This window comes from Mesoplodon bidens (genome assembly GCF_964165515.1).
Source record: "Mesoplodon bidens genome assembly, chromosome: 5".
Classification (NCBI taxonomy): Eukaryota; Metazoa; Chordata; class Mammalia; order Artiodactyla; family Ziphiidae; genus Mesoplodon; species Mesoplodon bidens.
This window is the reverse complement of record NC_138161.1, coordinates 144898265-144921127: the sequence shown is the minus strand read 5'-3', so window position 1 is coordinate 144921127 and position 22863 is coordinate 144898265. Positions and strand designations below refer to the sequence as shown.

The 22863-nt window shown below is 47.9% G+C and overlaps 1 protein-coding gene across 2 annotated transcripts in view; it reads right to left on the bottom strand.

Annotated features, from left to right (window-relative positions):
• The window catches only part of RYK (receptor like tyrosine kinase), a 90551-nt gene extending 89743 nt beyond the window's left edge, over nucleotides 1–808 (bottom strand). Inside the window, exon 1 of one of the 2 annotated variants that reach the window (XM_081234374.1) lies at nucleotides 403–808. In XM_081234374.1, the coding sequence (XP_081090500.1) occupies nucleotides 403–631 (229 nt within the window). In that variant the 5' untranslated portion in view covers nucleotides 632–808. The remainder of the gene's footprint in view (nucleotides 1–402) is intronic. The other variant, XM_081234375.1, reaches the window with a different exon arrangement.
• Between the last annotated feature and the right edge of the window lie 22055 nt (nucleotides 809–22863).

The following is a 22863-nucleotide window of genomic DNA, read 5'->3' as shown; positions in this document are numbered from 1 at the left end:
CGTGGATTTCGAGTATCCAAAATCCAGGGCCCTAGAGTGACACGTTGAGGAAAGGTCAAAGAAACTTGGAGCGGCAGGGAAGAAGAGTCTGCCTCCAGGGAATAAGGCGAAAGGCTAAAGAGGCTGTAAGCAGGCTGGAATGGGGTGGATCGCCGGGGGCCGAGGGGTCCCCGGGTCTTTCCGCGGCGTGCGGGGGAGGCCGGAAGGCTGGCCCAGGGCGGGGGCCGGGCAGGGACCACACCTCCCGGCCAGCAAGGCAGGCAAAGGCCGGGGCCCAGAGGCGACCCGGGGCGCTGGGGCCTGCCCGCCCGCGGTCCAGGTCGCGCGGACTGGGCCGCCGGCGGCCGGAAGCACCGGGGCCCGACCCTACCTGCCCACCCCGGCGCAGGCGGCCCCACTCACCGATAAGCCGGCGCACCTCGTCCTCGCTCAGGTAGAGGCTCACGCTGGGCCCCGCGGACGCGGGAGGCAGCGCCGGTGGCCTCGGGGCAGGGGCGGCGGCGGCGCCTGGTGCGAGCAGCAGCGGCAGCAGCGCGAGCAGGAGCAGCAGCGGCGGCGGCGGGGCCCTCAGGCCGCGGGTCCAAGGGAGGCGGCCCCGGCCCGGCGGCCCCTGCCGCGCCGTCCTGCGCATGGCCACCGCCGCCGCCGCCGCCAAGGAGAAGCGTGGGCCGTCCGCCGCGCCGCCGCCGCCCACCCCCGGCCCCGAGCCCCTCACAGCCCCGAGCCGGGGGCGGCCGCCCAGCTCATCGCGCCGCCGGCCCGTGGCAGCTTGCCGCCGCTTCAGACCGCCGGAGCGCGCCGCCGCCGCCGCCGCCTCCTCGGCCGCATCTTCCGCTGCGGGAGGCGGGCCGCGGTGGCGCGCGCGCGCGCGCCGCCGCCGCCTCGAGAGCGCGCACGCACGCACCGCCTCCTCCGTGCGGGCCCGAACCCGGCGAGTAGCGCTTTGGGTTCCCAGGTCCTCTGAAGGCGAAGGGCTCCACGGTCACCCTGTAAAGGAGCCCGTCCCCGCCCCCACGTTGTCACCAGCCTGATGTTTGCTTGTCTATTGTCTGTAACACACACACCCCCGCCCGGGATGGAGGGTCCAGGCAGGCAGGCCCGGGCCGCGCCTGCAGCCGAGTAAGCTTCCAGATTCAGGGAAATGCCTGGATGCGGCCGCTCTGATGGCAAAAGAGAAACATGCTTTTTATTTGGAGAGAAAAAGAGAAAAGACCTTTTATCCTACCAACGGAGGTCAACATTAACATTTCTGTGTCTGTTTCGATGGATGTATACTATATACTTTTATTTTCCAAGATCTTGCTGAGCAAACTTTAACCTTATTCCTCCTACCCATTACAAATTTTTATTTTTTATAATCGTTTTGCGTCTCTATAATCAACCTGAATTTGGGGCTGTCAACCCGTGGTCCATGCTGGACTTTGACAGCTCCCCCCACAATATGAAGTTGTGTGCAAAAGTGTGTGTCTGTCTCTCAGTGTGTGCTGTGTGTAGGCTTGAGCACACACAGAGAAGTGATATGTATATCTCCTCATTTGTTCTAGGGAGTCCTTGTCCCTGAAAGACGTTAAGAATCACGGATACACCTCGTCTCTTTTAAAGGCCGACCAGCGAGCTGGTGCACCTCATGATGTATTTATTGACGTGTCGCGGTCGAACCTGCTCCAGGTGCCGCCTCTCTTCGTGAGGTTTCCAAGCATCCCGGCCAGGCCCGGGTCACCTAGCCCCTGTGGGCAGGTCCCTGCCCTGACCCTATGCCTCCCACCAGGCCTGTGCCTCTGGGAACAGCTGCTCCCGGCCAGGCCCAGCTTCAGTGCACAGTTGCCGCCAAGAGCAGTGAGGCCCTGGGAGGCTGTTATTTTTATCCTCTGGGGTGGGTGGCGGAAGAGCCGGGCTGATGAGGCGGGAAGTCCTGGAACTTGATTTCTCCTCTACTGAGAGTGATGGATTGCGTTTAGAGATAAACCGGCCTCGATTTGTCAAGCGACTCCCCAGCGCAGAATACTGTGCCCATCATTCTACAGGAGGAAGCTGAGAAGAGGGTGAGGGCTGAGGAAAAGTGCTCCACCTGAGAACGATAAAGCCACAAAGGTCAGCAAAAATACTTCTCTTGGTGCAGCCACTGCTACTTATTAGGGGACCAGGGCTCTGTCAAGAAGGGCTTGGGGGGCTTCCCTGGTGGCGCAGTGGTTGAGAGTCCGCCTGCCGATGCAGGGCACACGGGTTCGTGCCCAGGTCCGGGAGGATCCCTCATGCCGCAGAGCGGCTGGGCCCGTGAGCCGTGGCCGCTGAGCCTGCGCGTCTGGAGCCTGTGCTCCGCCACGGGAGAGGCCACAGCAGTGAGAGGCCCGCGTACCGCAAAAAAAAAAAAAAAAAAAGGGCTTGGGGCTGGTAATGTGCTGTGTCAACAGGGTTTCAATTCAGACAGTAGGAGTTTTTTTTAAAGGATGGCATCTTCCCGGCATTTTTAAAAATGACTCACAGTCCCCATGTAAGGAAGCCCCTGTCTCCAAGGCAATCTCCTCTTACCAGTGACTTCTTGAGGGAGAGTGTGGTGTCAGCAGAGCACAGAACTGTCTGGCAGTCAGGCCTGGCTGGGCTCTGGTACTTGTTAGTGGTGTGACCTTGGGAAAATTACTTAAACTCTCTGAGCCTCTGGTTTCCTCATTTATAAAATAAGGGGGATAATGCCAGATTCACAAGGCTTTTCCAGGATTTAATTGGAGAAGATGTCAGTAAAACACCTAGGCAGACACCGGAATGGGTGAGTGTCACATCCATTGTTGTTATTATAATTAACCTCTTCCCTCTAATGACCACTTCCTGGAAATTTCATCACCAGTTATCTCCAACCATTCAGACCAGGGATCCTCAAGACCTTCATTCCAGGTACCACCATGCCTGGCGCAGAGCCAAGCTCAAGACATTAATGCCAGGTATCATGGTTGGCCCTGGGACGCAGGGGTGACAAAGGAGCTTCCTTGAGGAGGTATGATAAACATCAATTGCACATTTTCATCAGTGCTAGGAAGAAAAAGCTAGTGGTTGTCAATGTTCCCAGACCGGTAGTAGTATCACCTGGGAACATGCAAAAATGCTAACTCCTAGGCCCCACCCCAGACTAACAGCAGTAACAACTTCAAGGGGTAGCAACACACAGAGAAGTGGTATGCACATTGCATCACTTGTTCTAAGGAGTCCCTGTCCCCCAAAGAGTATCACGGGCCCTCCAAGTGATGCCGGCCACTCTGTCAAGAAAATCTCAGCTCTACCATCTCTCTTTTGGACTACTTCAGTTGCCGCTTCACTGACCCCCTGCTTTCCCCTTATTCCTTTAGTCTGTTCTCAACACAGCAGCCAGGGCCATCCTGTTAAACCTTAGCTGGATCAAGTCACTCCCTGCCTCTTAGACTGCCAATGGCTCCCTAATTCATCTAGAATAAAAGGCAAAGTCCTTACCAGATGTCAAGGCAGTTCTCATTCTTCACCTTCCTCCCTTCCTGTCCACTCCAGTCTTCTTCTACTCTTCCCCTACTCACTTAGCTCCAGCCATAGTGGCTTCCTTGCTGTACTTCCAATGCATCAGACGTGATCCTACCTCAGGGCCTTTGCACTGCTGTTCCCTGTACCTGGAATGCTCTTCCTTCTGACATCCACATGGCTTCATCCTTCACCTGTTCAAATCTACACTCAAATGTTAACTTCTGAAGAAGATGAAAATTTTGACTTCCCAACAGTTTAACTCCCCAGAGGGGGAATCAGTTCCCAGTCTCTCCTATCTCTGCAGGGTACTTGGTCTAACACAACACCCAACCAATCTCTGAAGAAGGAGTCCCCTCTCCCTCCTGGGTCAGGGTACGGGTGGTAACTTTTGAAATATCCCAATAAGCCTCAGTGTGAAAATGCTGGGAAGCCCTGACCTCAGGCTTCTGAGGTTTCTTTGCCTGGAGGAAATGAAGGCCACAGTCGTCATCCTGCTCCACCCACTGCCCCCGCACTTGGTTTTGCTTGTCACTGTGGTTGACCTTACTCTCCTCCGGGAGACAAATTTCAGGCCCAGAAACTACCATCATCGGGACTTGTTTCACTACTCCTAAAAAAGGCCAGCCTTGGGTTTGAGATGCAGCAGGGTGGGTGGGTGGAAGCACTGGGCCATCGGGGTCCAGCGGGGAAGGGGTGAAACATCCTGGTTAAGGGAAATGACTGGGGTGTTCATGCGTGGAGTCTTATGCCCACTCAGAGCCTGGCTCACTCGTGTCCACAAGGATAGACGCCCAGTTCATAGAGCCCTGAGAACAACTCCCAACCCAGACTGCGCTAGGGGAGGGATCTAGAAAGGGGTGGCTCTAAGTTCTGAAAACACCCCCTTCCTTTGCAAGTGGCAGTTGGGAACACTGCTCTGTGTGCTATGGAACAGTTTACTTTTTAAACCTTCTCCCGCTACTTGCAGTGTGAGTCAGTCAAGCAGCACCAAAGTCCTGGAAGAAAATATGAACATCCTCTTTGACACAAGTCATCATCTCTCTCCACCACCTCCCAGATTGGCGTATGTTCTTATAGCCCTTTCTCTAGACATTTACCTACACGTATCACATACGTGCAACTGTATGTGTGTGGTTTCTTTCAGTTTTACAGAAATGGGTAATTGTTGACACGATTTGTTTTTCCCCTGATTAAAATGAATTGAGGTCTTGAGGATGCTTGCATGACAGGACACACAGAGGCATTTTGGTTGGGATGGACAGTGCTAGATTTCACAGTTCTGGTGATGGACCACACATCCTTTTACGTGCACGTACGTAGATATTCAGAAGGGCAGATTCTCAGAAGTGAAGTGCTGAGTTAAAGGGAGTTAACTTTTAATGTTGATGGATTCCACTGAATCGCCCTCTGAAAGACTTTACCAATGTACCCTTCCACCAGTGGCATAAATGAAAAAGACAAGGTAATATATCAGGGTTTTTTCATTTTGCTTTTGACAGTCTGATGAAAGAAAAAATAACTCTTTAATCTGGGTTTCCCTCATTACCAGTGAGGTTGAGAATCTTCTTGTAGGTATTTATTGCCCATTCAATGTACAGCTTTTGCCTATTTTTCTAGTGAGTGGTTCGCCTTTTTTTCTTGATTTGTATTTTCTTTTCTGTATCCCGTGTCATTTAACTTTGCTTATGATGTCCTTTACTTAATTTAAATTTTGGATTTTCATTTTAGATAAATCTCACAATCTATTCCTTTATGGCTTCTGCATTATGTGTCTTGCTTAAGAAAAACTCCACAATTAATAATTTTTGTGTTTTTATAATGCTTTTGTACCTTTAAAAAAATTAGCCCCTTAATCCATCTGGAATTTATGTTTATATATGGCATATGACACAATTTTATTTTTCCATATGGGGAGCCATTTGTCCCAAACGCTATTTTTTGTATTTATTGAATATTCCACTCTTAGTTAGTTACAGTTGTAACTAACTGTATTAGGGTTCTCCAGAAAAACAGAACCAATGGGATATAAATATAAATAAGTAAATAAATATATGTGGGGATGTATATACATATATATATGTAGAGAGAGAGAGAGAGAGAGAGACGGAGGGAGAGAGAGAGAGAGGAGAGATAAGAGGAGATTTATTAGGGGAATTGGCCGTCATGATTACAGAGGCTGAGAAGTCCCAGGATCTGCTGTCTGCAACCTGGAGACCCAGGAAAGCCTGCAGTATAATTCAGTCTGAATCCAAAGGCCTGAGAAGGGGGTGGGGACAATGGTGTAATTTAAATCCCAGTCTGAGGCCTGAGAACCAGGAGTAAGTCAGAGGGCAGCAGAGAGGGAATTAGCCCTTCCTCCACCTTTTTGTTCTTTACAAGCCCTCATTAGACTGGATGATGGCACCCTCATTGGTGAGGGTGATCTTCCTTACTCAGTCTACAGATTCGAATGCTAATCTCCTCCAGAGACACCCTCACAGACTTGTCCAAAATAATATGTTGCCAGCTCTCTGAGCCTCCCTTATCCCAGTCAAGCTGACACATAACATTGACCATCACAAGTCCACCCCTTGTGAACTTGGCACCCATATACATCTCCTTAAACTATATTTAATCTCTAAATGAAAACAATAATGAGATCATAACTCTGCCATCATGATACAACTCCCCTATGTACAACTGAAAACATGCTAATTTCTTCCCCAGAAGTGGAGGTAAAATCCTTGAGTGACGTTTATTCTTCTCCTGATATCCTACAGCTCAAATACTATGATGTGAAATTAATAATACTGATATAAAGTCAATACATCTTATGTTACATGATAAAAGGAAATAAGAGTGGAAAGAAGACAAAGATATTTGTGTAATGTATGTGTGTATACACACAACTGTATTCATAACAGAATTAGTTTTTTTCATAATAAAATAAGCTTTGGGGACAAATGGTTCCCATATGGAAAAAATGAACGTAACAAAATTCATGATAATTACAGGCATCATTTCTGTAGCTGGACCCATGACTGTAGCTGGTATTTACATTTTTTTTTTTTTTTTTTGCGGTACACGGGCCTCTCACTGTTGTGGCCTCTCCCGTTGCGGGGCACAGGCTCCGGACGCGCAGGCTCAGCGGCCATGGCTCACGGGCCCAGCCGCTCCACGGCATGTGGGATCTTCCCAGACCGGGGCACAAACCCGTGTCTCCTGCATCGGCAGGCGGACTCTCAACCACTGCACCACCAGGGAAGCCCAGCCCTTGTAGCTGGTATTTATAACTACCTTCTTCTACTACTCATTCTGTAGTATTCCTTTTGCCTTCGGCAAGCACTTCAGCTGGCCATGGTTCTTTATGTGGTAGGGTGACCCAAGACTTCATTCCTAAAGGGTCTGGCCATTACTAAGCCTGCCTGGATTGGATTGTCATAGTTTTCCATTGACCCTAATCATAGGGCAAGGTAAACTAAGGACATGCTCAGCGGTCTCCTGTATTCCTAACATACTCTTCCTTACTTATCTCTGGTTTCCATTATTGCTTTTGAAAAGTCAGTTGTAACTCTAACTGCCAGTTTGACACATTATTTGTCTTTTCTTTACGGCTGTTTAAGAGATCTTTTTTAGCGGTGTGCCAGTAGGTTATATGTAAATGTGGATATCTTTCCATTTACCTTGCTTGAAATTTATTGAGATTCCTGGATCTGGTGTCTTTAAAAAAAATTCCAGGAAATTCTCAGCTCCATTTCCTTTGTCACTCCTAGATGGATAGATTGAAATGCTTTTTTTTTCCTGAACTGTATGAGAATGGGTGGGAGACATCATGAGTACTTCATTGTACATTTCCCAACAAACACATTCTCTTTCATAACTAGAGTACAATTTTCAAAATATAGACACTTAACATTGATACAATACTATTTTTTAATCCACAGTCCATATTCAAGTTTTGTCAATTGTCTCAACAAAACCTTTATAACTGTTTTTTCCTGATCCAGGATCCAACCGGAATCACACATTGAGTTCACTTGTCATGTCTTTTTAGTCTCCTTAATCTGAAAGGTTCCTCAACCTTTCTTTTGCCTGAATTTCTTGTATTTTGTAGAACATTCTTCAATTGGTGTTGCCTGACATTTCCTCATGACTAGATTCAGGTTACATGTTTTTGGCAGGAATATCACTGAAATGATGTATTCTTCTCAGTGCATGGTATCGGAAGACACAGGATGTTGCTTTATTGAATATCCCATTCTTTTAAAAATATTTATTTATTTATTTGGTTGTGCTGGGTCTTAGTTGCGGCCGGTGGGCTCCTTAGTTGTGGCTCGCCAGCTCCTTCGTCCGGGCACATGGGCTCCTTAGTTGTGGCATGTGAACTCCTAGTTGCGGCATGTTTGTAAGATCTAGTTCCCTGACCAGGGATCAAATCCCGGCCCCCTGCATTGGGAGCGTGGAGTATTAACCACTGCGCCACCAGGGAAGACTCCTGAATATTCCATTCTTAAGTGTTGTAACCAATTATATTAGTCAGGGTTCTCCAGAGAAACAGAACAAATAGGAAATAAATATAAATAAATAAGTAAATATATACGTTAACTTTGATCACTTGGTTAATGTGTTGTCTGATACATTTCCTTTTAGTAAAGTTACTCTTTTTCCCTTTGTAATTAATAAAAAATTAGGGGTGGTGGCGGAGATACTTTGAGATTCTTTAAATCTCTGGTTCTTCATCAAACTTTTATACACTAATTTGATCATCCATTGATGATTTTTTAACTTTATTAGTCCTTCCATATTTAGTTGGCATTCAACCACAAGGGAGACTTTTTCCTTTTCTCCTATTTATATTTAAAATTTACTTATATCAGTGTGGATTCGTGAATTCTTGTTTTATTCAGTGGATTATAATCTATTACTATCATTATATATTTTTCAGTCTCAAGACATATTTGATGATATTTGAGATTTGGCCACTTCAGTTGGTTCCTATGTCCTTTGGTATGTCTCTGGCATTGGTTGAACATTTTCTTACTTTATGGAACAATGAAATATTCTTGTCTCCTCTTGTACTTTTCTGTCCCAACCCTGGGATCAACCCATTTTTCTTAGGAGCCCCAGTTCCTTTTAGTGGAGAATAGTATTCAGAAACCAAGATTGGGGAGCTAGGTATGCTTACTGCTACTGGGGTATAATTGGTTCTAGGCCCTCTGAGGAGACCGAGCAAGGAAATAAATGCATTTATGTATGTATATGCCTGTGTGTGTATATGCATGCATACGCACATGGATCTGTAAAATCCATGAGTTTGCATCAACACCTCTGGTTCCATTCTCACACCATTCCTTCCTCATCCCCTATTTGTAACTCCCTTCTATGACAGTAAGAAACCTGGCTCCATTATCCTCGCTGTATCTGCTTATTTGTTCAGTCCTTCCATAGTTAAGCAAACTCTTGGCCTTGCTTTCTAAAAACCTAGCCCAGGAACACCCATCTCCACCCCCACTCCCCACTCCAGGTGTGCCAGCCAAAGCTCTGCCACCATGAAGGGGAAGGAAGGGAGGCCAGTTAAAGACTGGGCCCTTGACATGCCATCTTGGGCACACTGGCCAGAATGTCAGTCACTGATCCCCTTTTTATCTGTGTCTATTGTATTTTTCAGTTCATCTTTTTCATTTAAAAAATTGCCATAAATTTGATTTTAATTTACAAATTCTCAAATGGTTGCTTTTCTACCACAGCCAGTTCTTGTTTTTTTCTAAATAATAATAATAATAATAAAAGAATATCTAATATTTATTGAGCACTTATTATTACCTGCTTAACCGAGTGTTTTTACATGGATTATCTCATTTAATTTTCACAATAATCCTATGATATTGGTATTATTTAAATCCCCTTTTTATAGATTAGGAAATCGAGGCACAAATTAATTACCTTGCCCAATGCCATCCACACATCTAGAAAGTGGTAGATCTAGGAATTGATTTCAGGTACTTTGATTCCTGAGCCCATGTGCTTAGCCATTCTGGAGCAATTACTCACATGCATTTAAACTCTTCTCTTTGTGCTCACTCTTTCCCCAGACATCAGTCTTTCTTGTTGAGTTTGCTACTCTCTTTTAGGATACTGGTTTTCCTCAGGTATCTCCTGACTCTTGACTGCCTTCTCCTCCTTGGGCTTGTGAACCATGTTGGTCTTTGAGGTGCAGGTTCTGGGGATGAGAGTGTGCCCCTGCCTCTCCCCCCGCCCAGAGTATGGGGGGCCTCTGCATGCATATCTTTTGCTATGAGGTCTTCATGTCTGTCCTGGGTGTCACTTGATGCCTAGACATCAATCTGCCCCTGCGGCCCCAGTGCCCAGGCACTGCTTTATCCTGGGGACAACGCCACTGGTAACCCCTGCTCAGCACAACAGGAGCTGAGAGAGGATTCCACCAGCCCTGTTGCTTCAAATCAAATATCCCCATGGTTGACCCAAGGAGCCCCCCCACCATTCCTCAGGTCCATGGACTCTGAGCTTTGATCCATTGAAGAACCATTCCCACCTCCAAAGCAGGACTTTTCTGGTTTTTCACTGTGGTTTTCTCTGATCTTGTTTCTCCTAATTTGATACCATCCAGTTTCTGTTTTCCAGGGGATTTCTCAATTTTTCTGATCCGCGCAAAAGAAATCAGTATTTCTGCATGACAAAACTACCATAAGCAAAATTAAAAAGCAAAAGATAAGTTGAGGAAAAATCTTTACAATTTTTATCCCAGTCAAAAAAGCGTGCTGTATGAAGAACTTTTGCCAGCTGATGTAAACACACACACACATATCTACAATTCAACAACAACAAAAGCAGGTAAAGAAATTGACAATTTTCAGAAAAATACAAATAGTTTGGAAATATATTAAAATGCTTAAGCTCAGTCATAAATAAGAAAAATGCGAGTTAAAACTACACTGAGATACTGTATTTTAACCTGTTAGATTGACCAGTCTCTAACAGTTTGTTAACATGTCATAGCTGATGGGAATGAAAATTACAAGTCTCCAAGGAAGGCATTTTGACAATTGTCTATCAAGTCTACAAATGCAGATATTCTCTGATCAGCATTTTCACTTCTAGTACTTTATCCTAAGGATATATTTGCATACTTAGGAAGTGATATGTGGACAAAGTTATTCACTGCATTATTTCATAATAGCAAACAATGGGAAACGTGCTCGTGGATAGTGCAGTGGTTCAGTAAGCTATGGTGGGTCCCCATGGTTATGTGGGTATAAAGAAAAATGAGAAGGCTCTTTATGTGTGTGTATGAGTAAGACCAGGTGCAAAGCAGTATGTGGAGCATGCTACTATTTGTACAAAAAAGGGGCAATGGAATATAATTTATATGCTTGTACGTGCCTAATATAGATATGGGAGATTACACACACACCACCGTCACCATCACCACCACCACCACACGCTGATATTGATTGCCTGGGGCAGCGATGGGAGGAAAACTTATTGTACATCCTTTGATACTTTTTAGAATTTTGAACTAGGTGAACATGCTCTCCTTTCCCTCAACAATTTGTTTTATAATTCTTCTCAAAAAACAATGTGGTTCAATGATTAGACTTATTCTCTGGTGGTATTGTGGATTCTCTTCCTCCTCCTCCCCTCCCCTCCTCCTCCCCTCCTCCCCTCCTCCCCTCCTCCTCCCCTCCTCCCCTCCTCCTCCCCTCCTCCTCCCCTCCTCCTCCCCTCCTCCCTTCTTCCTCTTCTCCTCCCCCCTCCTCCCTTCTTCCCCTCCTCCCCCCTCCTCCCCTCCTCCCCCCTCCTCCGCTCCTCCCCTCTTCATCCCCTCCTCCCCTCCTCATCCCCTCCTCCCCTCCTCCTCCCCTCCTCCCTTCTTCCTCTCCTCCTCCCCCCTCCTCCCTTCTTCCCCTCCTCCCCCCTCCTCCCCTCCTCCCCCCTCCTCCCCTCCTCCTCCCCTCCTCCCCTCCTCCCCTCCTCCCCTCCTCCTCCCCTCCTCCCCCCCTCCTCCCCTCCTCCTCCCCTCCTCCCCCCCTCCTCCCCTCCTCCTCCCCTCCTCCTCCCCTCCTCCCCTCCTCCTCCCCTCCTCCCCCCTCCTCCCCTCCTCCTCCCCTCCTCCCCTCCTCCCCTCCTCCCCTCCTCCTCCCCTCCTCCCCCCCTCCTCCCCTCCTCCTCCCCTCCTCCCCTCCTCCCCCCTCCTCCCCTCCTCCCCTCCTCCTCCCCCTCCTTCTCCTCTTCCTCCTTCTCCTCCTCTTCTTCTTGCTCCATGACTTTATGCGATTTGGGAATGTGGGGATGGACAGCAGATATGTGCACCTAGTTTGCTACCTGTTTCCGTTCTCATCTCTCATTATTAATCTCTAATGTATAGTATCAAGTTCAAAATAGCATAAGCCAGTGTGTGATGACTGAGAGAGAGAGAGAGAGAGAGAGAGAAAAGAGCCTGATTTTAAGGAACTGGTCCTGTGATCGTGGGAGCTGGCAAGTCCAAAGTTTGTAGGGCAGACCCACAGGCTGGAAACTCGGGAAAGAGTTGATATTGGAATCCTGAGCCCAAAATGTGCAGGCTAGAAACTCAGGCAGAAGTTCTATGTTGCCGTCTGGAGGCCAAATTCCTTCTTCACGGAAACCTGGGTCTTAAGGCCTTCAACTGATTAGATTGAGGTCCACCCACATGACGGAAGGTCATCTGCTTTTTTTTTTTTTTTTTTTGCGGTACGCGGGCCTGTCACTGTTGTGGCCTCTCCCGTTGCGGAGCACAGGCTCCGGACGCGCAGGCCCAGCGGCCATGGCTCACAGGCCCAGCCGCTCCGCGGCATGTGGGATCTTCCCGGACCGGGGCACGAACCCGTGTTCCCTGCCTCGGCAGGGTCACCTGCTTTTTTACCAACCTATGGAGTCAGATGTTAATCACATCTAAAAACTACTTTCACAGCAGCATCTAGGCTGGAGTCTGACCCAGGATCCGGGCACCACCGCTGAGCCAAGTTAGCACTAAAATTAGCCACTGCAGCCAGTCTTCCTGTTGTTTCCTCTGCACTGCCCACGGCTCTCTGACTACTCGTTGTTCAGGTCGAGCAGTGTGCTCACAGCATGCTGACTCCTGTGCTCAGCCACGCGGTGCTCTCCAGGCACCCATGCCACCACGGAGATCATAGGGTGTCATTTTCACTCAAGTGTCGGAATTGCTCCATGGTTCTCCCAGCCTCACACAGAGGGAAGCTCCCCCGGGACTACGATTTCACTGGACCCCATTTCCCTTCCCTGGCTTCATTGATTTACTGAAGCTGTCTCTAATCTTTTCCTCTCTTTTACTACAAATATAATCATAACAAATAAACATTATATTTGTGACACAATGCACTCTTGAAAAATTTCTTCTCCTTCTCCTTCTTTTAATGATGCTGTTAGGGGTACCTGCTATGGATTCATCAGCCAAAGAAAGAAAAGGCACTTTTTCTTCCCTGTTCAACAGGATCTTAGGTCATGGTAGCTTTAAATGCTTAAGGTCAGCCTGGCTCTCCTGAACCCCAAAGACTTACCAGACCTGTGTTCTCAGGAGCTTGGTGGAAGAAACTAAATTGGATGAATTGGAAGTGGATGCGAGGGCTAGGTTAGAACTTCCAGGGAAGGAGGGATCAGTTGCCAAGTAAACCTGATGGGGGCTGGGGAGGGGGAGTGTCTCAGGTTTTGTGAGGAGGCTGGAAGTCTGTGGACACTGAGTGGTGGCCCTGGTTGCCACAGGGGCCCCTGTAACTGAGCCCTTCTGTGAGGAAGGCCCTGGGAGGGCCATTTCAGAGTCCTGCCTGGAGAGACAGTGCTGGTCCAAGCTGAAGTCCAAATCTACCCAGCAGGAGAGGCTCCTCTTTCCCCACTGTTCTGGACTAGACAAGCCTAGGCTTCTGATGTGACTTGAGCGAAGGGGAAATAGACACTGAAAATGACTGGTACTTTTTGCTGACCATTATGAGTGGGCCAGGTTTGACTGAGAAAAATAAAGGTATATGTCATCCTTGCAATTTGAGTACTGAGGAGTAGTCTTTACCTGACAGGTATGTGATTTTTAGATCCAGCCTCCTTCTACTCAGATTCTTTCTGCTAGATTCTGTCCTTTCTCTCAAAGCAAAGTTCCTTCCCTTACTCAGAATAACCCTTCTCTTTGGCATCTGTCTCCATCCAATTATATTAAGAAATATACGAGACCCTGCAGGATTCTGGGGGTTGCTCATTCTTTCTGTAGAAAATATTATCTTTCTGGGTGATCAGTTTGCACTACCTAAAACCCCTGCTTAATGCAATGCCTGCATTTCCTCCAAGTAAATGCTTTTCTGCAAGGAAAGCCAGAGTTCCCAAACTCTGTCCTATAATATACCAGCTTGGTAAGTGGTTTATAGTTCCACCAAACTTTATCCAGTAAGTTTGAGGAACATTGCATATCAATGCCTACTTTTGGGGGATCAAATGCACATTAATGGGGGCGGGGGAGAGATGGAGTGGGAGTTTGGGGTTAGGAGATGCGAACTATTACATATAGAATGGATAAACAACAGGGTCCTACTCTATAGCACAGGGAACTATATTCAATATCCTGTGATAAACCATAATGGAAAAGAATATTAAAAAAAAGTATATATATATGTATGTATGTATGTATGTAGGTATATATATATATATATATATATATATATATATATATATATAACTGAGTCACTTTGCTGTATAGCAGAAATTAACACAACATTGTAAATCAACTATACTTCAATAAAAAAATAAAAATTTGAAATGTACGTTAATATAATAAAGATTGTGAGAAGTCCTGGTAAGCTTTACGTAACTCAATGATTTCTAGACGTATTAAATCGCCACTTTCTCATGGTACACTTATTGGCATCATCAGTTCTGCAGACCATGTTTGGGAAACTGGAGCAGTGGAAGGACCACTAGGCTTGGAATGAAAGGAACTTTGTCCTAATCCATGGGACCCCCTCAACGGGGTCACCGTGCTTCCTCAGAACAACCTCTTCCAATTTTCTGAATGAGATGGATAGACTTGATTTTTTATTCAGACCTGAAATTGAACCTACCTTTTTATCTGACCACTATTAGAAAATTGGGGCATACAGGAGGAGCTGAGAGTTTATCCGAGAGAAAGGAGAGAGCACTGAATGATGGTGAGGCAGACTGGGGCTCTGACCCCCTCCAGCTCTGTGACCCCAGGCAAGTTGTAGGTCCTTGGTTGTAAATGGAGTCCATAATAGCAATTCTGCAGCAGGGATGAGGAGAGGAGGGCATGAGGCTGTGCATGCAAAGCGCCCAACCAATGGCCTGGCCCACGGGAAGCATAGCTGTGAAATCGTTGTCCTAGTGACGATGCCACCGAAGTAGAGCTGCGGCACTCTCTGAGATTTAAGTATCATTGATTTGGACCCCCACCTTTGCTTCTACTTAGGTTCATGCACCCCCGCCAAACAATGCCCTTGTGTTCCTAGGATCCGCAGGCTCCAATGTCACCCTCCACCCCTGCTGTCAGTCTCCGTTCCGAGCAGATCCAGACAGCACCAACCTCCTTCCTCCATTTGCAGGATCGTGGGGGGCAGTGTTACTGTAATAAACTTTGTTACAGATGTGGGGTAAAGGGAAGTGGGGTTGAGAGTAGAATGGGAAGGGTTCTAGACCAGCACAGCATGGTCCAAATCTTGAGACACTGCTGATCTTTACATGACAGTCACTCCCACCGAGACCCACTTCTCTCCAGCCACCCGCTGAGTTGGTGAGATATCCCCCCCACCTCCCCCCACCCCCCAAGGCTGTCCTCAATTCCCTTCCCACTCGAGATGCCTTTAACTCCCCAATTCGGGCTTCTTTCCTCTGCGGAGGAGTGTAACTATCTCTCTGTTTTCTATTCTCAACTGTTCACCTTCTGTCTCCACCCAGGTGTTTTGTCAAACAAAGAGCCTCGTGCACAACAGGAATGCACGCCTGGGGGGAAGACACAGCTGCAGTGTGTTATGATTTTAAATATTAGCTTTCCGCCCTCTTGCTACAATTACAATTATTACTGAAATATGCCTAGGAGAGATGGGACAGTCAGACTAGCATGTAGATGGATCATTTTGGTGAAATATAGAGGATAGACTAGAAGTGGAACGTAAGATCAGAGGTCGGGGAGCCAGGCATCAGGGCCTTCCTGATAGAGTAGGTGAGAGAGGATTGGGCCTAAACAGGGCAGGGCAGTGAGGATGGGAACAGGGGACCTGATGTGAGGGATATTTACGGGATATGACCAGTAGGCTTGATGATAGAGCGAGTGAGGTGGTGGGGAGGAAGCAGAGGCCAAAGACGAACCCCAAGTGCTTGGACTGGGAACACGTGATGATGGTGCCATTTTGGTGGAGAGAGGATAACAGCCGTATTAGTGCTCTCCTTCCTTGCCATCCTTTCCTCCTCTGCTACTACTAATGATCAGGGCCATTTATTGAGCATGGACAGGAGGTCAGACACTGACGCGTGCTTAACACGCATGGTATATGAGACCATTTGATCCTCTAAGGAATGCAGTAGCATCCAACTTTCCAGGTGAGAATACAGGAACTTTCCCAAAGTTTCACAGATGACAAAGTGCACTTTGAACATGTTTAGGTTCTGAAATAGCGATTTTGGTGCGGGACATGCTGAGTTTGAGGTTCCTGTGGAATATCCTGGCAGAAGTGTCCCATCAGAAGATGGAAATGTAGGTCTGAGCTCAGCAGAAAAACTGAGCAAGAGACACAGCCATCCATACAGAGGTGGCAGGAGAGGCCAGGGCGAGTAGCGTGGGATGGGTCAGGGAAGCCTATGTAGAGAGAGGAGGAAAGAGACGTGAGATGAACGCTGGGCATTTCAATGCAAGGGACAGGAGAGGATGAGAAACTACAGGAGAGGAGTGACCAGAGAGTGAGGAGAGCCGGCAGAGCCGCAGTGCAGTCCAGTAAAAGTTGTGTGTCCCGCCTGCTCAACGCTGCCAGGGAAGCCAAGAACGAAGCATGCCCAACGCATCTGTCAACCAAGGGGGCAAGAGGGGGTGAGACAGAAGGATCTGGGAGCAAAGTCTGCAAGAAAAGGACATTGACTTAGAGGTAAGTACATAGAAAACTAAGCAAAGGGGAAAAAGGGCAATTATTAAATCCGAGGAAAACAAAAATTGTTCAAGAAAGGAAAGGCAATTAGAGTATACTATAGGAAGTTAGTGTGTGTGGGAGTCTTCATAAATGCTAAATCTTTTATCTCCCATGCTGGGAAATCAGTAAATAATGTCCAAAAGTCAAGAGGTAGCGATATAACTTCACTCTTTAGCAATATGGAGGAAAATATTTTTTAAAAATGAGTTAAAGGTGTAAAGTGAGAATGGGGGTAGAGGACAGGAGAGAGGCCCAGAAGACCACTGGTTTTCCAACGTTTTAGAGAATTACTTGACTGTTAAAATTATATGTACGCAGAACTTTGATAAAAAATTAAAATAAAAGATTGAAATGGGATAAAGAAGGGTCGATTGGCGCATGATGAGGGGTTCTGCCCACCCCGTGAGCTGAGCTGTCTGGTAAACCTCATTCCAGCTACGTAGTAAGAACCCATGTAACTCACGAGACAGGATGGAACATGAAATCTTAATCTGTGACGGACTGATAGCTGAGACATCAAATAGCAGGTTCACTCCCCTCAGCCACCACAAGAAGCCCTCCAGCAACAAGAATGGCAGACGCCTTAGCTTATCACTTCAAAGAGGTTCTGTTCTCCGGTGGACACGAGACCAAACAGTCTGGAAAGTCTGCATAAACTCGGAGAACTGGTTTCCACTGTGTCTGTGGTGTGTGTGTGTTTGTGTTTATAAAAAGAGATTTGTGCCGGAGAAGGACAGAGACGGGAGACAGGGCAAGAGAGGGAGAACCAGGGTGATAAGAGGGAGAACAGTCCTCCCGCTAACATGGTTCTGACGTGGGGAGAAAGCAGGAGAGGAGCATTGCCCTGGAGGTCCAGGGGCCCCTCCGAGAAGGGGAGGCTTGTGGGCTTAGTGTCCAAGTTGCAGTTGCTCAGATGGGTCTTCTACCTTCTGATAAGGGGAAACGAGTGGGATGAGAGCACAGAGATGTGAGTGGGCCCCCGGGCTTGCAGGTCCTAGAGTGGCTTAGAGGCTTCTAGGAGCTTGTAGTGAGTCACAGGTTAGTTGGGAGGGTGAGACGTGCTGGCCTGGTTGGGAAGAGACACCTACCCACGGGGGCCTGTGCCAGGAGGTAAGAGAGGGACAGGCCTGATCCTTCGCAGTGAGGGAAGGGTGAGGCTGGGCTCCATGCGATGGAGCAGGATGTGCCCCTGACCAGAGCTGCCCCACCGTCATCTCTGAGAGCGCGCCACAGACCAGACAGCGGCCTGGGCCCCAGAGCCTAGGAGACCAAAAAGGGATCCGTCTCTCCCTTCGCGTGATGACTGTGCTGATGAGCAAGTTCTCGGATTCTGTTGGACCAGGCAGCAGTGCAGAGGAAGAGGATGAGCTGAGCTCCAACTGGATACTGATCCCAAATGTGGCTGTGAAGTCATGGGCTAGGACTGCATGTACCGGGATCAGCTCATCCTTCAAAGGCCGGGACAGAGTCACAGGATCAGAAAATAAGGCCAGTGCGAGAAATTAATAAGTTTCTATTTTACACACTTGAATTTTGTGAATGGCCATAACTGGCTATTAGTTTCACTACACTGTTAATATCCTTTGACTCGAGAGGCCACAGGGGCCTGAAAACCTACTTATCCTAACAGTCTAAGAGCTACTGTTTATTGAGTGCATCCTAAAGGCCAAGGGCTCCACACCCAGGACCTCACTTACTCCTCTTACACCCAGTGGTGTAGCCCCATTACAATCCCCATTTTACAGGTAAAGGAGCTGGGATTTACACAGGTGGTATAACTTGACCAAAGTCTGTAGTAAATGACAGAGCCATTTACTGAATTCAGACCCAGTCTGCGCCGATTCCAAAACCTGAGCTGACACTGAAGAATGACGTGTGCAAATTGTGCTTATAGCCACAGAGCCTGGTTCCTAGAAAGCAGCTGGTGTCTGGACATTAGTGAGTGAGTGCACACATCTACTTCTGGGGGCCGGTCGGCACAGAAGGGTGTTGTCAGTGGTGTGCAAGGGCTGCCAGGTGAAAGCCCTGACATGCGGTTTGGTGCTCTAACCTGTTAACAGTAGCAGAGGCAAGCATAGAACAAGAAGCCTGAAAGTCTTCAAGCTCAAGGCATCCTTTGCCCTAGTGATTTTGAAACAATTGAGGAATTTCTTAACTTTGGAAGACGTTCAATAAATTTCTATTAAGTGAGGTATTTAGTTCATGTTCTTTCAACTCGTGCCAAAGAGCTGTCAACTTAGATCACGAAAGATCATAACATAAAAAGCTCTCTGTTCTGGCAAGATTCATCAAGCCCCCTGCCTTTCCCTGTTAAATTCTTCCACATCTGTCCTCTCTCCTTCTCAGCTCCCCGCACTGGCTTACACCTTCATCACGTCCAGCCTAGGCCATGGCATCAGCTTCACCATTCAGCAGGCATGGACCAAACACACTCCTCCGGGTCAGGCAGCAGGCTCAGCGCCAGGGTCCAGAGATGAGGAAAATTTAGTGGATTAATATAACAATATATTTTTATTGCTCACAGTTCTGGGGTTTGACTGGGCTCAACAGGATGATTCTCACTTAGGACCTTGCACACTATTGTGTTCAGATAGCAACTGGGGCTGGAGTCAGCTGAAGGCTTGTCTGGGCGTGTTGCTCAGGATGGCTCACTCATGTAGCTAGAAATTGATGCTGCTGTTGCCTGGGAGCTCAGCAGGTCCTAGTAACCAGAGAGCCTACATTTGGCCTCTCTGTGTGACTTGGGCTCTCACATAATTATAGCTGGATTCCAAGAATCAATGCCCAAGGGGATCATGCAAAAGCCTTGTGACTTAGCCTCAAAAGGCCCAGCATATCACTTCCCCCACATTCTATCGGTCAAGCAAGTCACTATGGCCAGCCCAGGCAGGGGAATTAGACTCTACATCTTGATGTGCATCAGGGAGATGAGGAATTAATGACAGCCATCTTTGGAGACTATCTCACACCATGTAATTGCGGGATATGGAGTGATGGTGACTGCCAAATCCAAACAAGGGACCATCCTGTATTTCCTCACCTACAAATCAGAGCCCCAGGGTGATGATGCTTCCCCTCCTCCCCGAGTCAATGAGAAGAATTCAGCGTGATTCTGGCATTAACCTGGGGATGGGAGAGCCATTCAAATGCCAAACTGTCCACCAAAATCTGGATGGCTCCGTGCTGTGAGCCAAGGAGGTGCCAGGAGAGGTTAGAAGAAACCGTAGAATGCAAATGTCTCTGGGGAATTGGGGATAAAGTGTCTGTTCATCTGTGTTTCTTCTGAAAGTCCCGGACCAGCCCCCCTTGCCCACCTAAGCTGGGGGTTAAGGACAAGGATGGAGCAGAGCTGAAACGGGGAGGGGTTGCAGGAGGCTGAACTTGGAGGAAGGCTTTAGCTCATCCTGAGTGGCTTGGCCTCTTAGCGCCCATTTGAGTTGAGTTCAGGCCTTTGGCTAAAGGAGGAGGGGACTGTTCCCCACCATCTACCCCCAGCCACTTCGGCCTTTGAACTCCGGTAGACTGAATGATGTCCCCCCGCAAAGTGTCCATGCCCTAATCCCTAGAAACCGTGACTAGGTTATGCTACATGGCAAAGGGGAATTCAGTGTGCAGTTGGCATTAATGTTGCTAATAGTCTGACTCTAAGACAGGGAGAATACCCTGGCTTATCGGGCCGGCCCAGCGTAATCAAAAGGGCCTGTACCTGTGGAAGATGGAGGCAGAATCAGATAAGGAGATAGGTGATGAAAGCAGAGGTCGGTATAATGTGATTGCTGGCTTTGAAGAGGGCAGGGGGCCACGGAACAAGGAATGTGGCAGCCTCCAGAAGCTGGAAAAGGCCAAAAACAGATTCCCCTCCAGAGCCTCCAGAAAGGGGCACAGCCCAGATGACACCTTGATTTTAGCCCACTGATTTTAGCCCATTTTCGACTTCTGAACTAGAGAACAGTAAGATAGTAAATCTTTGTTGTTTAAAGCCAGTAAGCCTGCGGCACGTTGCTACAGCAGCAATAGGAAATAAACTCAAAGGACCTCAGTGATTAAAATGGGAGTCCCATCACTGGGGACAGTGGGCCTGCACACCTCTTTGACCGAAAACATACAAGAGCAGGAAATATCTTGTCAGGACCGGTCAGGACTGCTGGGGTGAGGGCTGGAGAGGAAAGTGACAGAAGCTGAGAGCAGTCTAGACTCTCTGGCTGAGAAAGTGGTGGGGGGCAGGGAAGTAAGGAGCGAGGGGCCAGTGGACTGGGTAGAGGGCACTTTGTGAAAGAGATGACTTGCCCTCTTCCCAAGAGGAGGGACCAGGAGAGGCTGCCGTGGTGGGTGGCCCGATCCCCCCTCACTGCCCCTTTTGGGAAAACATTCAGTAAAAGCTGTCTCATTCTACAAGGTTTTGGAGGTGGATTTGTGTGTGTTCTGGATATACCTCTGGGTGAAGTGTGGCCACAGAGCAACCAAATTTGCTGATTAAATGAACGTCTCTTTTCCTTGTCTAAAGGCAGAAACTTAGTCCTGTCTGAGCAGTTCTTGCCCAAGTCCAAGGAGGAAATTGTAAAAGCCATAGGAGCAGGACAAGCAGGGCTCTGAGAAGGGGGCATGTGTACAGGTCAGTGTGCTTGAAACGAGGAGCAGGGTTATCTAGAATCCTTCAAACCGAGTATCAAGGAATGTCATGCCTGGTGCCTTGGGTTTAGGATTCAAAACCCAAAATATGTTTCCTTACCTCTCAGAGCAGCAGTTTCCCCCTTGAAGACTAGTTCAAAATACATGGAGAAGAAAGATGAGGTTGGTGGCTTTTCAGATGGATGTTTGTGGTTTCCTCCTCTCTCTCCTGTCTCTACTGGAGAACAGGGGGAATGGGGGTGGGGAGGGAAGAGATGCCATCTCTGCTGCTTCTCAGTTTCCATCTGTTGGTGAGGGAAGGAGCACCTCAACCCCCATGGGTGCTTGGAGTGTCAGGGACAGTCCTGGCTTTGCTCCTGTGGGAAGGTGAAGGGACAACAGGGCACTGCTCACAAAATTATCAGGTGGAGAGTATTCCCGAGGCTGCTCCTCTCAGGGCAGCCTGCTCCAAGGGTTTGGCCACTCAGCTAGGGCACTCACACGTGGGTGCTGCTAGGCAGACCCCCGGTCTCCGCTGTCAGACCTCTGCCCAGGGATGGGGCTCCATACCCCTCACCCCTCACTTGCCTACACTCTCGGTCCCCTGCCTTAAGAGATGATTCTTGCTTTAAAAATACTCACGCCCTGATTTAGACTTAACATTTTTAGCTAATGTCTTCCACTGCCACTGTCATAGCTGGTTAAAAGATAACATATTAAAAACATATGCAGGGGACTTCCCTGGCAGTCCAGTGGTTAAGATTCCTTGCTTCCACTGCAGGGGGCACGGGTTCGATCCCTGGTCGGGGAACTAAGATCCTGCATGCTGCACGGTGTGGCCAAAAAAAAAAAAAAAAAAAGAAGTATGCAAAATGTAAAACAATTTACATTTATTTTCCTTCCTCTTTGTAATCTTCACACAAAGTAAAGAAACCATGAAACCTCCACAGCTTCCTGAACCAGAGTTGTACTCAATACAAAATGCTGCAGGTAGATAGTAGAGGTGCGGGCTGTGGATTATGCCCCAACTTGATTCTTCCCAGCTATCTCTTATTCATCATCCCTGAAGGATTTCTCAAATGCATTGTCAAATTGGCAATTCATTCCAATCCAGCTTCCATTCCCCAACTCAAGGGAAACTGCCCATGCCTTGGTCACCAGAAACTGCCAACGGCTAGCTGTCTTTTTTCCACTTAACGTTACTTCTCAGCAGCATTTCACACAGTTCTTCCTCGCGAAAGGCTTTCCTTGTTTTCCTCCTGCCTGACTGATGGCCACTTCTCAGCCTCCTTCCTCCTCCTTACCCGACCTTTAAGTGTAGGGGCCCAGAGCTCAGACCTGTGCCCTCCCCATTTCTCTATTTATAGAATCTCCACAAGTGATCTCATCCAAGTTTCTATCTCTGGCTCAACTCTTTCCGCTCGGGTTCCAGATTTGCCTTTATCAATGCCTTTTCCAACTCTACTTCTGTCTTTAATAAGCAGCTCACCTTTAACATGGTTCAAAGACAAACTTGGTTTCCCTTGAGTTCTGTTCCTCCGCAGTATCGTTCGCCTCTGTGAAGGTACCCCAGGTTGCCATATTCCTGAAGCTGAATCCCATCTCTTAATCTTTCACTCCC